The sequence below is a fragment of the Phycodurus eques genome, chromosome 5, assembly GCF_024500275.1.
Source record: "Phycodurus eques isolate BA_2022a chromosome 5, UOR_Pequ_1.1, whole genome shotgun sequence".
NCBI lineage: Eukaryota > Metazoa > Chordata > Actinopteri > Syngnathiformes > Syngnathidae > Phycodurus > Phycodurus eques.
The window spans coordinates 29,282,068-29,299,618 of record NC_084529.1 but is presented as its reverse complement, the minus strand read 5'-3'; the positions used below and the strand labels follow the sequence as shown (position 1 = coordinate 29,299,618).

General features: G+C 41.1%; 1 protein-coding gene across 16 annotated transcripts in view; it reads right to left on the bottom strand.

Moving 5' to 3' along the window:
• Positions 1-17,551, bottom strand: part of tjp1b (tight junction protein 1b) — a 78,239-nt gene that overhangs the window by 22,713 nt on the left and 37,975 nt on the right. For 10 of the 16 annotated variants that reach the window (XM_061676113.1, XM_061676115.1, XM_061676116.1 and 7 more), the window contains 5 exons: positions 2,024-2,080; positions 1,419-1,543; positions 1,210-1,312; positions 738-1,053; positions 330-436 (listed from right to left, as the gene is read on the bottom strand). In XM_061676113.1, coding sequence (XP_061532097.1) covers positions 330-436; positions 738-1,053; positions 1,210-1,312; positions 1,419-1,543; positions 2,024-2,080 — 708 coding nt within the window. Of the gene's footprint in view, positions 1-329; positions 437-737; positions 1,054-1,209; positions 1,313-1,418; positions 1,544-1,683; positions 1,899-2,023; positions 2,081-17,551 lie in introns of those variants that run through there. The other 6 variants (XM_061676114.1, XM_061676127.1, XM_061676118.1 and 3 more) reach the window with 2 other exon arrangements.

Here is a 17,551-nt window from a genome sequence, read left to right as displayed (position 1 = left end):
ATATATATATATATATATATATATATTATGTGTGTGCGTGTACACCTGTTAGGCACATACTGCTATTTTATATGCAGTGCAAAAAAAAAAAGGTGGAGATTATGGAAACGCACCAGCTGCATCTGTAAGTGCTGTTATGCAACATTTGACGGCACAAAACAGCAGTAAAAAAACACACACACACACAACGTGACTGCTATTTTTCCAATTGTACTACATTACCACTCCTTAATTCTACTTCAAACCATAATAAAAAGAACATCATGCAATATATTCAGTTGTTACATACATTTAGCATTATTTGATGTTTCCCCACCAGACCCCCTCACCTTCAGTACAACGTCTCCCTCCTGGATGTTTCCATCCCTGGCTGCGAGGCTCTCTGGCGAGATGTCCTTGACGAAAATGTGGCTGGCCAGGCGCAGGCCATATTCTGCTTGGTGAATGACAACAACAAAGACAAAGTTAGCACAGAGTTGACAAAACCGTACAGCGCAGACCACACTCAGACGCTGCTCCCTCCAGGATTAACAGTGAAGATTAATTGCTTTTTTTTTTTTTTTTTTAAACTAAGATATATTTGAGTAACTTGGATTCTGCTGGAAGTTAACCAAAACTGACTAGGGAGATTTAAAAATCTGACCCTAAGGAAAATAAATTTGGAGGTGATTTTCCAGTATTAACAGTCGGACTAATTGTCTCTCTCTCTCTTTTTTCCCCGATTTTGTGAGCCTCACCTTCATTTTTGCGTGATTTAACCAGCGTCACTTTGGCGGGGCGAGGGGGCAGGTTGTGTGAGCGGCGATCTGAGCGTGGTGAGAGACTTCTCTCCCGCGAGCCACTTCGTTCACGTTCCCTGTCCCTTCGGCTGCAGCTCCGACCGCTGCGCCTACCCATGGCTCCGCCCATGCCGCTGTACGCGCCACTGCGTCCGCTCCGCGTCTCATATATCTCTTCATCGTAGCTGTCCTCCTCCTCGTCATGCTCTGACATTGTTTCCCGCTCCCCGAGACGACCCATGGGGACATGCACCTTCCTCTTCCGTCTGATTGTCTGCATAAAGTAAACAAGATATTACAAAGTATCAGTTAGAAATGGATGAATCAATTGCATTGATGAAACTCTGCTCAGGGGACTCCCATTTTCTATTTTTGAAGTACTGACAATAACATACTATTCCCCAATATTAAATAACACCATTTAACTCACAATTTTGGCAATTTTTCCACTTTTACGAAGCTGCTGGACTGCATAGGCGTGCTCCACATTATCCATGGACACAGCATTGACCATGACAACTCTGTCATTTTCCCTATAGGAGGGCACAAGGAGAGGAGACATGCTGGAGTCGTTCTGGAGCAAGATGGGAAATGTAATACTAATCACACTGTGCTGCCAGAAATAATTGAAGAACTTACTGTAGTAGCCCTTCAGCTGGGCCGCCTTTTAGCACATCTGAGATAACAATGGAGGTCTCACCGCTCTGAAAATGAGGGTTATCTCGGCCTCCTGATATGGCTATCCCGAAGCCAAACCCTGGTGCCTGTATTTAGAAATAAATAAATGACAAAAATGATTTCTTTATTCTAATAGAGTTTATTATACTGACTATGATCCCCTCAAGGGGAAATTCAATTTACACGCTTCTGTACATTTTGTTGCACACCACACAGAGAAACATACTAAATACATGCAGGCATGCACGGACAAATGTCAGTGATGACGTGAAATGTGCCCATGAGTTGAGTCTGGGGGTGGTCATGGTCAGGGCTTTGCTGCTGGACAGTTGTCAAGAAGCAGACCAGCCTCTCTCGAACAACTAGTTGCAAATCCAAACAGTAGCTCTCTAATTCCAAAGTACAAGTATTTAAGGATGAGCTAGAAACTGTATGAATATACTGTATCACACAAGGGATGGATCTTCATTTACATTCTTGGGCTGTACAGACAAAAAAAAAAACTTTAAAAAAAATTTTTTTCAAAGAAAAACGTTAATTTGCAAAGACTATTTTTGAATACTCACCCTGTGCAGTGTTACAGTGTGCTGTTCCCAAATGACAGTCTCCTCCATTGCTGCGCTCTAGAAGACACACACAAAGAAGATAGAGTGATTAACACAACAGGGAAAACAAGTGATATTGAATGCCCTGCAACAGTCCCATCACCAGATGTTTTGGTGGTGATTCAACAATTTACAGTAGACCCACCAACTCGGGACAGAAATTTGACTATATTTCCTTGTAGACTTGGGGTGGAGGGGATCATAATTTTTCCAAAAGATTTTTCGCTTTTTCATCCACCAGTGACATTACAAATTAGAAACAGTTAAGTACTGTTGTAAAACACAACATATGCATACTTATAGACTGTCATTGGGCACCCATGGCCCAATGGTTAAAATCATTTCCTGCCACCGTGGGGGACCTAGGTTCAAGTCATCGTCTTCCAGGTGAGCAAAATTTCTATCAAACATTTGTCCATATAAAGCTTGTATAAAAACCTCAAGGCGGGGGGGCCAGATCCGGCGCGCCACATTATTTTATGTGGCCCGCGAAAGCAAATTGTGTGTGTCACCTTCCATGATTCGTGCCAAAATCTGTACCTAAATTTCAAATTGTCATATGTGATATATAATGAAAATTAAGATGGTGCAAGCATTTTTTGTTACCAAACTCCTTTTTACAGTAACTTGAATAGTTGAACCAACTATTATCCTTGACTACTTTTTAAAAGTAGTTATCTATGTTCATAGCTATTGTTGGGTATATGTTATCCATATTCATAGGTATTGTTGGGTTTTTGTTATCCATATTCATAGCTATTGTTGAGTATATGTAAGAAAATGAGGCAATATGGTTTCACAGTCTGCGGTAAACTAACTACAATGTGGCCCGTGACAAAAATGAATTTGACACCTCTGCATAAAAAAATAGCTATCTTTGTCCAAACATGATTAATATAAAGCTATGTTAACTTTAAAGAGGAACAACCCATTAACAAGGTCAGGGAAAATGACCTGGAAAGGAAAGGAACTTGGAGGGACAGATGGCGGTAGACTTTGCTAAAAGGATGCAAATGGCTGTAGTGAACACCTTTTTTCCCCAGAAGAGGCAGGAACATAGGGTGACCTACAAGAGCGGAGGTAGAAGCACGCAGGTGGATTACATCTTGTGCGGACAATGTAATCTGAAGGAGGTTACCGACTGCAAGGTAGTGGTAGGGGAGAGTGTGGCTCGACAGCATAGGATGGTGGTGTCACTACCAGATGACTCTGGTAGTGGGGAGGAAGATTCGGAAGACAAAGGCAGAGCAAGAACCATGTGGTGGAAGCTGAGACAGGACAATTGTTGTGCAGCTTTTCGGGAAGAGGTGAGACAGGCTCTCGGTGGACAGGAGGAGCTTCCAGAAGACTGGACCACTGCAGCCAAGGTGATCAGAGAGGCAGGCAAGTGAGTACTTGGTGTATCTTCTGGCAGGAAAGAAGCGAAGGAGACTTGGTGGTGGAACCTCACAGTACAGGAAATCATACAAAGAAAAAGGTTAGCTAAGAAGAAGTGGGACACTGAGAGGACCGAGGAGAGGCGAAAGGAATACATTGAGATGCGACATAGGGCAAAGGTAGAGGTGGCAAGAGCCAAACAAGAGGCATATGATGACATGTATGCCAGGTTGGACACTAAAGGAGAAAAGGATCTATACAAGTTGGCCAGACAGATGGATAGAGATGGGAAGGATGTGCAGCAGGTTAGGGTGATTAAGGATAGAGATGGAACTATGTTGACTGGTGCCAGCAATGTGCTAGACAGATGGAAAGAATACTTCGAGGAGTGGATGAATGAGGAAAATGAGAGAGAAGGGAGAGTAGAAGGAGGCAAGTGTGGTGCACCAGGAAGTGGCAATGATTAGTAAGGGGGAAGTTAAAAAGGCATTAAAGAGGATGAAAAATGGAAAAGCAGTTGGTCCTGATGACATTCCTGTGGCGGTATGGAAGCATCTAGGAGAGGTGGCTGTGGAGTTTTTGACCAGCTTGTTCAACAGAATTCTAGCGGGTGAGAAGATGCCTGAGGAATGGAGGAAAAGTGTGCTGGTGCCCATTTTTAAGAACAAGGGTGATGTGCAGAGCTCAAGTTATGGGAAAGAGTAGTGGAGGCTAGACTCAGGACAGAAGTGAGTATTTGCGAGCAACAGTATGGTTTCATGCCTAGAAAGAGTACCACCGATGCATTATTGGCTTTGAGGATGTTGATGGAAAAGTACAGAGAAGGTCAGAAGGAGCAACATTGTGTCTGTAGATCTAGATAAAGCCTATGACAGAGTACCCAGAGAGGAACTGTGGTACTGCATGCGGAAGTCTGGGGTGGCAGAGAAGTATGTTAGAATAATACAGGACATGTACGAGGGCAGCACAACAGTGGTGAGGTGTGCTGTAGGTGTGACAGACGAATTTAAGGTGGAGGTAGGACTGCATCAGGGATCAGCCCTGAGCCCCTTCTTGTTTGCTGTGGTGATGGATAGGCTGACAGATGAGGTTAGACTGGAGTCCCCGTGGACCATGATGTTTGCAGATGACATTGTGATCTACAGTGAAAGCAGGGAGCAGGTGGAGGAACAGTTAGAAAGATGGAGGCATGCACTGGAAAGCAGCGGAATAAAGATTAGCCTAAGTAAGACAGAATATATGTGCATGAATGAGAGGGGTGGTGGGGGAAGAGTGAGGCTACAGGGAGAAGAGATAGCGAGGGTGGAGGACTTTAAATACTTGGGGTCAACCGTCCAGAGCATTGGTGAGTGTGGTAAGGAAGTGAAGAAACGGGTCCAAGCAGGTTGGAACGGGTGGAGTAAGGGGTCAGGTGTGTTATGTGACAGAAGAGTCTCTGCTAGGATGAAGGGCAAAGTTTATAAAACAGCGGTGAGACCAGCCGTGATGTACGGATTAGAAACAGTGGCACTGAAGAGACAACAGGAAGCAGAGCTGGAGGTGGCGGAAATGAAGATGTTGAGGTTCGCTCTCGGAGTGACCAGGTTGGATGAAATTAGAAGTGAGCTCATCGGAGGGACAGGCAAGGTTCGATGTTTTGAAGAAAAAGTTAGAGAGAGCAGACTTCGATGGTTTGGACACGTCCAGAGGAGAAATAGTGAGTATATTGGTAGAAGGATGATGAGGATGGAGCTGTCAGGCAAGAGAGCTACAGGAAGACCAAAGAGATGGTTGATGGATGTCGTGAGGGGAAGACATGAGGGCAGTTGGTGTTCGAGCGGAGGATCCAGGAGATAGGCTTACATGGAAAAGGATGACGCGCTGTGGTGACCCCTAAAGGGACAAGCCGAAAGGAAAAGGAGAAGTCAGACCTAACTACCCACCACACAGCATCCTCACAAACTATTGCTCCAACATGATTTCAGATTTCAGGATACACTTTGGTGCCATAGCTACAGTGTTGCTTGGTATTGTAATAAAACCCCTTGCAAGATCAAATGAGGCCACACTGACAGAGTCAATGACATTAAAGCACAGCCTTGGTCACAGCAACCCTCTGAGAGGATGAGATAAATGTCGACTCCTTCAGCTGTTAGGGCGACCTTGTCCTCAGCGTCTCTGCTGCTTGAACTGATCTGTGCTCCTCCATCATTTCACCTCCACTTGATGTTTAATGGCTGCTTATAAAACATCAAGTTTGGAGGGTAGTAAAAGCTGTGTATGTAAATTAACACCTTGTCTGTCAACTTAATAGGTGAGAATACTTCATTCATATATTTCTCAATATTTAGATTACTTTTCTGTGTACAGCAGCATCACGTCTACTTGTATTTAACATAGCAACCAGCTAATGATTTGGTTAATGAGATCCTAAATGAGATGTAAATGCACAACTCACCACAAGGGGCCCCACGCCTTGGTTTGGCAGCTGCAGTCATTAACTCCTCAGGCAAGAACGGTGCGAGCAAGTTTGAATGAGATCACCACTCCCCACCCCATCCCCCTAGCCTTCTTTCTACATACACTGCAGCACTTGAGCGGGGGGTAAAAGACATACACTGCAGCACTGGAGCGGGGGGTTAAAAGACATCTGAATATGAACAAGACTGCAGAAAAGACAGGAGAATTCAAACTGGGACTCTACAAGGCACTATAATTTATGGTTATGTCCAACTGGACAGCACCATGGCAGCATCCATGCAAATAAGTCAAAAACTGTAGCTGTACTCAGTCAAGGCAGACAATGTATACTTCATTTTCCGTAGCGCTTTCCCGCTTAACAGGAAATATACATTTTGTCGTAAAAGCACAAAAGGATCCAAATTGACTAAAAGCCTCACAAAATTCAGGGAAAACAAATTTAAAGTACTTAGCTTTTGCTTCACCATCCCTCCTTTTCTCCCTATGACGCACACCATCCCCTTTGAAGGCATGCAGTTTGGCGTTTTCCTGCTACAGAGCTTGTTGCTCCGGTAACACACGGGGACCACTGTGGTGTTTTTAAGTGGCCCGACATTTGCATGTTTGTCAGGAAGATGCCGTTGGATTTACAAAATACCTTTCTATCTTTTAAACCAAAAAAAAGTAAACAAGGGGGAGTTTACAAACAAACCTTTAAATTACATTACAGTTCCTTTGAAGGTTACGTTAGCTGGCGCAGGTGGCTTCAAATGCAATTATGAGCCAAAACAAAATAATCTTGGTCTGTTGTGTACTTTGGTGATGGTGGATAATTTAAATAAAGTCTAAGGTTATCTCTTTCGCTCTTAAGACATGTTTTTTGTAACTGAATTAAGCATTACAAGTCTGGTTTAATATACCGGTAGGTATTTACATGGCTATTTAAAACATCATTATTGTAGCGTGCTGGAGATAGTCAGGAAAGTATGCAGAGTGTTTTGCTGTGGGAATGGATGCAGAGTTGTGTGCATTCTGCTCGTCAACTGTTCTTTTCACACAGCAGTTGATGAATGCTGGAGACAGAAGACTAACCGCCACTATCACTACCCATTCAAAATGCACAAATGCGCTCAACACGAAATGCCTCCGTATATGGGAGGCAGGAATGAATATCAGTAACCAGTTTGTCCAGCAAAAATGTTTCTCTCTAAATAGCATACTGTTTATTTTATTCTCTCTTTTGTTACCCTTGCTCGGACCATACATAAATACATACGCTACATAGAAAACGCAAATTTGATCATTTAATCACGTCAGTCTCACCATTTCAGACCTGTGGATACAGACATGAACGCCAAGGCAACCACAAGACACTACATTGTCGCTTAATAGCTGTCACTTTAAATTGCACAGCCTCCACCAAGGACATGTCCATTGGAATATTTTTTATTTTCATTTTTTTATTTATTTGTTTTTTTTAAATCATGACAATGCAGGCCATTCTGTTTCTTTCCAGAAAACCGCTCCTTTACAGAGAGTTAGGTAGCCCCATTGACTGATGTGTTTTTGTTCTGCCTGAGCACAAACAACTGGTGCCAACACAAGCCTCATGCCACAAGGCAGAGCCAATGCTGGCAGCTCGATGGAGATGCTCGGGCCATGCTTGGGGGATTACGAACAAGCAACTTGGGAACAGGCAGAACACAGATGGAACGCACTGCTGGAGAGTAGGGCTGGGGGATATAGCCTTAAAATAAAATGCCAGAATTCCTCCCGCCCTATAAATCCAATTTCAAATTTTTTTCCCCCTTGAATAAAAATAAGAAGCAAATGACAATGACATTTGTCAAAACTAAGAGAAAGTGTTCCTTCAAACAAAAACCTTAATATATTTTAATAAAATGTAAACTTCTCTTTGGAATTAATATGTAACAACAACTGTCACTGAACATAACGATTAAAAAAAAGTGCTGCTCCCAAACAAAATTAACCATTGTCCCTGAAAATGTAAAAAAAAATAAAATCCAGGATATAGCCCATAGCCCAAGGTACACGCCTTGTACTGTATATTGCCTAGTCTTAATAAGGCTGTGCACGAATCTGTGGTGACTCAAATTGTGATTCGATGGGCCCTGATAGTTTCTTGCGCATCCCTCCAACGAGACGATATCTGCGGAAGGAGGCACTCTGGCAGCCGAGCCAGAGGAGCTGCACGGATGCTCATGGCAGCGCCACAACCGAAACCCAAAAGGAGCCATTGCTGGAGGGGGACGGCCACGGCGGCCGAATGAATGGGAGAAAGTTGTGCAGGATCCAACACAGAATGGCAGATGATGAAAGCTAGCTGGCTAGCCAGCCAGTTAACTAGCTAGCTAGAAAGAAGGCAGCTGTTCCCAGCCAGCAAGGATTTACCTCACCGAGACGGGCACAAAACCAACCCAGGTTCTACCTTTGGCTACGGTAGGCCGAGGGATCCTGGTGAAAGCAACAATTTTAAAATAAGAACTTTTACGGATGGAGAAGTGGCTGCCATGGAGCATCAGCCTATTGAACTTTCCAGTTCAATAGGTAGTTTCCGAAAAAATCTAACTGCATATTTCATTTTTTGGACTATGAAATCGCTTTATTTTGGAATAGTAGAAGGAGTACCGATTCGATTCTAATTCGAAGTAATTCGTTACTGCCAACGCGAACAACAAATCTGGATTTAGAGGGCGAGTCCGAGCCCTACTTAATAAGCATTTTTTGGCAAAGAAAATAAGCCTGTCTACAACATGAGGCTTTAGGCCTACGCTATTACACGTTATAAGCAATGTCACCCCTAGAATAAAAACCCTCTCTGATGGCATACTTTGCGGTAGATATTTCTAGCCTAGGTTATTCAGCTGTGGACAACTTAGCTTCTTGTTCTTGTAATGTTTGGTGAACTTCAGATGCTCTTATTGTGAAGACACAACACTGGATGTCGTGGGGCAAAAGGAAAATGACTGTGGCTTGATCACAATAAACCCAGATGAAGTGTGTTATGCGTTTAGTTACGCTATGGTACAGACTGTATGTAGTTTATTACAACTGCTGCTACCAACACTGAAGTGGACCAGTGTGTGGATAAATGACTGCTTTTCTAACATATAAACAAGCCTCCTTGACAAGGTTCAACACCATCGACTCAGTGCTTGTCTTCCACCGGGCTCCTTTGTCATCCATAAAAAAATGTAAAATCTGCTCATGTTTCTTAGCGGGTATTTCCCCTTCTGGGTTACTCGCTTTGGTTTGAACAGTCTTTATACAGCAGCGGACTGTTTGTTGCTCATTGTATGACACTCCAAATGAGAACCAATTCCAGATCACTGGCGAAATGGTGGCTCTTTAGTAAAATAGCTTCCCTCTGCTTGCCGCCATGTCGTCAGTTTAAACCGGGCCCGTCAGCAGGCTACGGATGCCACAAAAAAATTGCCTTTTGGGGGAAAAAATGACATGACACCAAGAAGGAAATGTCAAAGCAGCAACAATAGAGGAACAAGGATTAGTTTTTCTTCTTTTTGACAAATTTGGAAAGTGCATGGGCAGGAAATAAGTGGTCATAGTGGCCTGTGTTGAATCAATTCACAAAAATTCAATGGAAGGGCTAACAGTATCTTAGAAAAAAGCTTTTAATTAACAACATCTAGGTACCGTTATATTCCATTATGACCAAAATGAATGATAATCGACTCCATGATTAGCCAATTCCTCGCAAATTGCCAATATGCAACACACAGAAGAACAAGCACTGTACAGACATTAGAAAAAAGATGATCTTCTACAACATTTATTCTTCATTAATAACAATTATAATCTGTCTGGACATCCATGTTATATACCTAACTAGCCACGAAGAGTTAGGCCTCATTTTCTATCTAGTTTAATTAAAATGAAGGGGGAAAAAAAAAAAAAAAAAAAAAAAAAAAGGTCTTGGCAGTGGAAAACCAAACTCTTTCAACTGAGGCAGAAGAGTGGTTCGCTGAGCAGCAGAATAGATGTGTTGTGAAGTTGTACCGTTTGGGAAAAGGATAAACCCTGATTCAATTTCATCCCTTTTGGGAGTAGATAACTATTGTTGTGCTGGTTAGTTACAAAGGTAATTTAAAGGAAATGTGCAGCATGAGTTGAAGCAAATGAACATCAGTGAGCCTAATGCTAAATTAAATGTTACAGAACAACAATGGTACAATAAGAAAAGACTTGAACAGGGGTCAGCAAACCTTTTGAAACTGAGAGCTAATTCTGATTGATGCATAAGTCTACCACTTTGTGACACACTCCTGAATTGTCTCATTTGCTCAAATTACAGTGGTGTGAAAAGTGTTTGCCCCTTCCTGTTTTCTTATTTGTTGCATATTTGTCACAGGCAAATGTTTCCCATTATCAAACAAATTTTGATATTAGTAAAGACAAGTAAAACAATAAAATAAAATAAAAATGCAGTATTAAGGGAGACGAAAAATCCAAACCTACATGGCCCTGTGTGAAAAAATGATTGCCCCCTAAACCTAATAACTGGTTGGGCCACCCTTAGCAGCAACAACTGCAATCAAGCGTTTGCAATAACTTGCAATGTGGAGGAATTGTGGCCCACTCATCTTTACAGAATTGTTGTAATTCAGCCACACAATGGTTTTCAAGTACGAACCACTTTTTTAATGTCATGACGCAGCATCTCAAAAGGATTCAGGTCAAGACTTTAACTTGGTCATTCCAAAGTCTTCATTTTGTTTTTCTTCGGTCATTCAGAGGCGGACTTGCTGGTGTGTTTTGGATCATTGTCCTGCTTCAGAACCCAAGTTCGTTTCGGCTTGAGGTCACGAACACATGGCCAAACATTCTCCTTCAGAATTTTTTGGTAGACAGCAGAATTCATGGTTCCATTTATCACAGCAAGTCTTCCAGGCCCAGAAGCGGCAAAACAGCCCCAGACCATCACACTACCACCACCACATTTTACTGTTGGTATGATGTTATTTTTCTGAAATGTGGTCAGATGTAATGGGACACATACGTTCCAAAAAGTTTGACTTTTGTCGTGTATTTTCCCCAAGTCTTGGGGATCACAGAGTTGCCGCCCGAAAAAAATTCACTTTTAGAACCATTTGTACAAAAATTGTTCATATTTTCAGAATTTTGTCAACAGCATTTCCGTGGGACAGTCATAATCATAATCGTTAATAAATTATAGCGGCATTATTTGTCACGTATATGGTTTTATCACATCAACCTGAATCAAGCAGCCTGAATCAAAGTCCCAGTATGAGATTTCGAGCTTCCATCAAAAATATGTCTATTAAAGTAGATTAATCAGATCTCAAATCAATCACTTTTCAGGGCCAAGTAGGTTTGGCTTTTTTCCCCCTCCCTTAATAATAAAAACTGCATTTGTGTTAACGGACTAATATTTTAACTTGTTTGATGATGGTAAACATTTAAGTGTGACAAACATGCAAACCAAATAAGAAATCAGGAAGAGAGCAAACATATTTCCACACCACTATACCTATAAATCTCGTTTGATGTGCGCGTCTAAGTCACGCAAAAATTAGCACGGACCCATGAAGCATTTTCATTCTGTGTTCTGTGAAGTGGTTTAAGACCCGCCTTACAGATGTGCGCGCCAGTGTGTGTGTTGGAGCCACACACAGCAAATCAAAAGTACGAATCCTGTCTTGGTGCTAGCCAATCAGAGGCAGAGTAGGGCAGGTTATCGTTCAATGGACTGGGAGTTTTTTCTGGATTCAATACATTTTCACACACACACGGAAGTTGGTCGTCCCAAACGTCTCCCATTTAAGGATTATGGAGGCCACTGTGCTCTTAGGAACCTTAAGTGCAGCAGAAGGTTTTTTGTAACCTTAGCCAGCCAGATCTGTGGTTTGCCACAATTCTTTCTCTGACCTCTTCAGGCAGTTCCTTTGAGCTCAGGATTCTCAATTTCTCTGACACGAACTGTGAGCTGTAAGGTCTTATATAGACACTTGTGTGGCTTTCCTAATCAAGTCCAATCAGTATAATCAAACACAGTTGGACTCCAATGAAGGTGTAAAACCATCTCAAGGATGATCAGAAGAAATGGACAGCACCCGAGTTAAATCAATGAGGGTCACAGCAAAGGGTCTGAATACTTATGGCTGTGTGATATTTCAGTTGATCTTTTTTAATAAATCTGCAAAAATGTCAACAATAACAAATTTGTTCCGTCAATATGGGGTGGTGTGTGTACATTAATGAGGAAAATAATTAACTTAAATGATTTTAGTAAATGGCTGCAATATAACAGAGAAAAATTTAAGGGGGTCTGAATATTTTCCGTACCCACTGTATTTATATTTCTTATTGATGTAAGATATTTTATTTATTGTTCTGCACTACAACGCCAATTTTAAATGTCCTTTAGAACTGACAGTCAATTGTTCTTAAAAAGCATGTACTTGAATTAATGCTCTTAATATAATTATAACAGTGGCATTAACAAAAACAGATATGATCGCTTATCGTGATAGTTTTGGGGAAAATATATCACACTAAAAAAAATGCTATTGTGGCAAACTGAAATAAAATATACTGAGACAGCAATAGATACAAAAATATTGTACAAATAATGGGAATACAAATCTGAAATATAGCTGGACCGCGAAACAACGCCAGTCATATAGTGGAAGGATTACTGTATCTGTACACCATGATGATAAGTTACAGGGACTCATTGTTCCAGGGCTGGGAGTCATAGTTTCCAGATATGTGCATCCTGGGATTCACATAGTCTCAAGTGTAAAATGAGCTATGAATAAGTTATTATTAATTGCGAATGATATTCATCTATGCGAAGACACTGATCATGTTAATGATTTCTCACAATAATCAACAACAATGATGATTTAACAAGGTAGGAAACAATTAAATATGCAACACTAATTCTATAAATCTGTTTACATCTTCAAATGATCATTTATACAATATTCCTAGAAAAACTAAATGTCCCATCACTGGTGAGCTGTTTGATGTAGCACAGCTACACAGCTCAAACTTCAAAAAGCTTAATAATTAACTTAACATTATTTATTACTCTTTCCATATTTGTTTTTATGAAAAGCAAAAGTCTACTTGTAACCAGTCGTCGAGGAAAATGTTTTGGTAAAGAGGGTCTGATTAACAACTGATACATCAGGGCTGTAAAGAATGTGATGCGCCAACATAACTATTTGAACAAGCATTTTTAGACACTAAGACTAGAGGAACTTACATCAGTTCATGTCACGCATTATATAAGCTGTCAATGTATGACGACACGCATCACACCAATGAGCCCACACCTTACTTCCGTCTCTCTGCTACGAGACATTAATTATGATCTCAGGTGATTCTTTATAGAGATACATCCCAATTCTTGCTCTGCTTCACATGCAGAGGGGAGAGACATCCTCTCCGAACATCCTTCTTCAAACTGGATCCCTCCCTCCAACTCACGCTCATGGGATTGTAGCAAATCCCCTGGGGCTTGGCAGCGATCTGTGTGGGATCTGCAGTTCCACTCTTGCATGGGACTCCTCTGTGCGAGTGAAAATCCAGCCGCAGTGTAAACTGCTGTATCGGATATAACTCTTGAATTGCCATGTTGGGTCCGAGCATTGGTTTCTCTCAGCCACCTACATTCTTTTGCTCCCTTCTTCCATTAGTGTGCTGTATTTCATACAGAGCTCATATTAACCATTATTGTGACATCACAAAAATGAACTGAGATCAATAGACACTTCAAAACAAAGCATGAGATGATCATCTGCAGCCAGAACAAAACAAAACCAAAAAGAATCCAATTTAACAGGGGAAGGTTGATGAGTTACTTTTCATTCATGGGAAACTAAGCAGTTCCCCTAAAAGAGACTAACGGGAAGTGTGTGAACATCCAGCAATTTTCCATAAAGCTTATCCTGACTAGGGTCACTGGAAAGTTGGAGCCTCTCAGCTGACTTTGGGCATTTCATTGCAATTAAAGCTTAGAAACGTGAGAGTGGAGTTTCCCCTCCCCCCTCACTACTTGCAGGAAAAATACAGCTCACTACATGTTGGAAGGGTTTATTGAAGGCTGACGTGATCTTCGTCTTTATAACGCAACTGGTGCTCCCGGTCCCAATGAGAAGACAGGTGTCACAGCGAACGAATGACATTAAGGGACTTCACATTACACCTATGCTGTATCAGGCATTCACGATGCAATGTTTCACTGTGCATGACATGACCCAAGAGCTCCATGAGGACAAACCACCGAGTCAACCTCAGACACACAGAAAACATTTAGCAGCTATTATAGACCAGCTCATTTACCTGATATACATACAAATCCAAATTCCAATCAAGTTGGGACATTGTGCAAAACATAAAAACAGAATACTATCCTGTTTTTTAAGTCATTTTCAACATACAGTATATTCAATTGAATACACTACAAAGACAAGATATTTAATGTTCAAAATGATAAACTTTTCAAATCACTCATTTTGAATTTGATGCCTGCAACAAATATTTTTTTTTTTTAAAAAGCTGGGCAAGGGGGCAGGTTTACCACAGTGTTACATACATTTAAACAACACTCAATAAGCGATTAGCAACTGAGAACACCAACTGTTGAAGCTTTGTGGGAAGCTTCAGTGATATTATGGACCATAGATGACGAAAACCCTAAATTCCTTGCAACTGTATGTTGAGAAAGATTGTTCCTAAACTGTTGGACTACTTGCTCACACAGTTGCTCACACAGCGGTGAACCTCACCTCATACTTGTGAATAACTGAACCTTTTGGGGATGCTCTTTTTATACTCAACAATAACACTCACCTGTTTCCAATCACCCTGGTCACCTGTTGAATGTTCAAAACAGGTGTTTCTGGGCATTCCCTAACTATCCCAGCCTTTTGTTGCCGGCGTCCCAACTTTTTTGTAACGTGTTGCAGGCAATCCAATTCAATTTAAAAAATAAATAAATAACGCTCATCAGTTTGAACATATCTTTTATTTGTAGTGTATTAAATTGAATCTGGGTTGAAAAAGATTTGCAAATCATTGTTTCTGTTTTCATGTAAATACCATGAAATGAAAGCTGGAATTCTGAACTTTTGTCTCATATTCATCTTTTGAGCTGTAACCCAAAGGTCTTCAGTATACAACAAAAACAAAGGAATTGACCTTGCCTTTCCAATACTTTTGGAAGGGACTGTAATTGCACTTCATCAAACAAGTGTTTGTAATATTCAACACTCTCTATGTTGCTAAATAAGCTGACGGAAACCAACACTACCCCATACGCCATACCCATATGTAACCCGGCTCAGCAGTAACTTAGGGTTGTCTGCTGGTTGGTATAATATACGTTAACCCTCCCCCCACCCCTTCTATCAACAATTACTTGGACCAGCGCAACACAAAGTAGATTTGGCTCACGATAGAAAGTGGTGTTATCACTAAGCATTAACCAACAGAAGCAAGCAACCACCAAGTAAGTATAACATTGTATTGAAAAATTGTAAAGGGGAAAAAATACATTTTTAAAAATTACATCAGGGTATGAAAAAACAAAGTGCATACAATATCGCCTTTGGTTTCACCACCACCAGTGTGCAAACTCGTCCCAAAACACCTTTTAATGGTAACTGCACTCTTTATACTCACAAGCCCTATTTTGAATTGATCCGACCAAAAATGGTCTATTTGTAACTATATTAGCTTTTCATCTGTTCAATATCCATGTATCGTCTAGTTGTCTATTTATTTTGTAGTTATAATCCATTTATATCCACTACTGTCCACTTTAGCCACAAACAGTGGTTCAGGGAGATGGTAATGGGAATCCACGCTAGAAACGATGCAAATCCAGCTCTGTCCTCAAACAGTGACAACAAAAAGACCAGGCCAGAATTGGGAAATAATAAAAGCTTTGGTAACGGACGTCAGCACAGCCCACACGTCCCGGATGTCGCCAGCTAGAAGCTATAGCATTGGCCAACCATATCGAGGAGCACATGCAATATCAATGGAAACATCAAAAGAAAAGGCTTCGACAGTTTTTAGTTTAGTCAAAAGTAAACAAAAGGTTACTTCTTTCAAATCCAACCATCCATCCATTTTCTACACCGATTATCCTCACGAGGGTCACGGTATGCTGAACTTAAATTTTGCTAAAGGTTAAGGATCAGGAGACCATGGATGGGATTTATGAGCATCTACCACATTGGAGGAGTCATTCCCGGTCACAAATTTCTGAACGTCTTCAGTCTTGATGTTTTTAAGGATGTGCAAGAAAGGAGAGAGAAAAACTAAGGCTTCACATTTTGGAAAATTCTCCATTTCTTATGATACAGGGATTTAGGCAACAGTGGATTTGATTTTGTATAAAGCAGTGGAAATACCAAAATATATTTAGACATTTGAATGACTTGCAAAGCCAGCTAGAAAACATTTTCTTTTCAGTTTGGCAATTGTTAACCGTTTGCTCCACGAATTTACCAGAGAGTAAACCTTTGACAGCACTCAACTGAATACAAATACAACTACAGCCTGAGATTTTTTTCTTTATAACATTTAGAACATCACCCAACCCACAGCTGGAGCTGTTGATCCTGGCCAGAGCTCCAGAGCAGGAAATCAACTCCAGCACTCAATCAAGCCCATTGGAAGTTATCAGCAGGCCACACAGAGGCCTGGAGGGAAGGAATGTGCTGATAAGCGGAGCTGCTGACCTGCACCCCGTCTCGTCTCTGTCACAGTATGTGGGATGAGGAAAACAGTGCCAGCGAAAATAACTCATGATGAAAGCTTGATTGTGTACCACTCAGAAGGTTTGTGTTGATAGGAGAGTTAATAGGATTTCCAGAGATATTCTGTTTGATAACCCCTCATGTGTTTTAACTGATGATTTCTAAGCAACTTGAGTCACAGGCAAACTTCTGTATTACTGTAACCACAATTGTAATGCACTGTGGAATCTTAAAAGTCAAACAACTCAGTCCCATTTATTGAATTTGTGTGTACTTTTGCTTTTGGGATACAATTTGGCTACGTTCACACTGCAGTGCATGATGCCCAATTTGGATTTATTTTTAAATCAGATACATTTCACATTGGGCCAAAAAATAAAAAATACAAAAACGGAATTGACTTGCAGTGTGAACGTAGCCATCGTCTCTATATTTTGCTAGATGCGTCCCATGCACACGTTGGATTATTTCCAAGTCAACCGTGAATTTAATTAAAACAGTTTGTACGCTCTTCCCAAGCCATGGGCTGTTTCTAGATGCTCTGGTTTACTTGTAGACTCCCAAAGGAGCCTGAGTTGTCCGTGTCTTCACGTCAGCGTCACAATTGTTTCATTGGTGGATGGACAATTTGCATTTTGATTCGTCCACTAAATTGTATCGATCTACATCTCGTTAGTTAAAGTCACATGTCATCAAATAAGCTTTTTCGGCAGCAGCAATTAAACTGTCACCCAGGGATAAAAGCAGGAATGAAAATATTTTTTGTTCGTTTTTGTGCTCAGGTCAAAGCAATAAAAGTATAACGTTGCTGTCATCTTGGTGCCAATAAACTCTGTTTAAGTAAGTTGAGGTGCTTTGTTTACATAAAAGTAGAGCTTTGCTACCATCTCGCGTC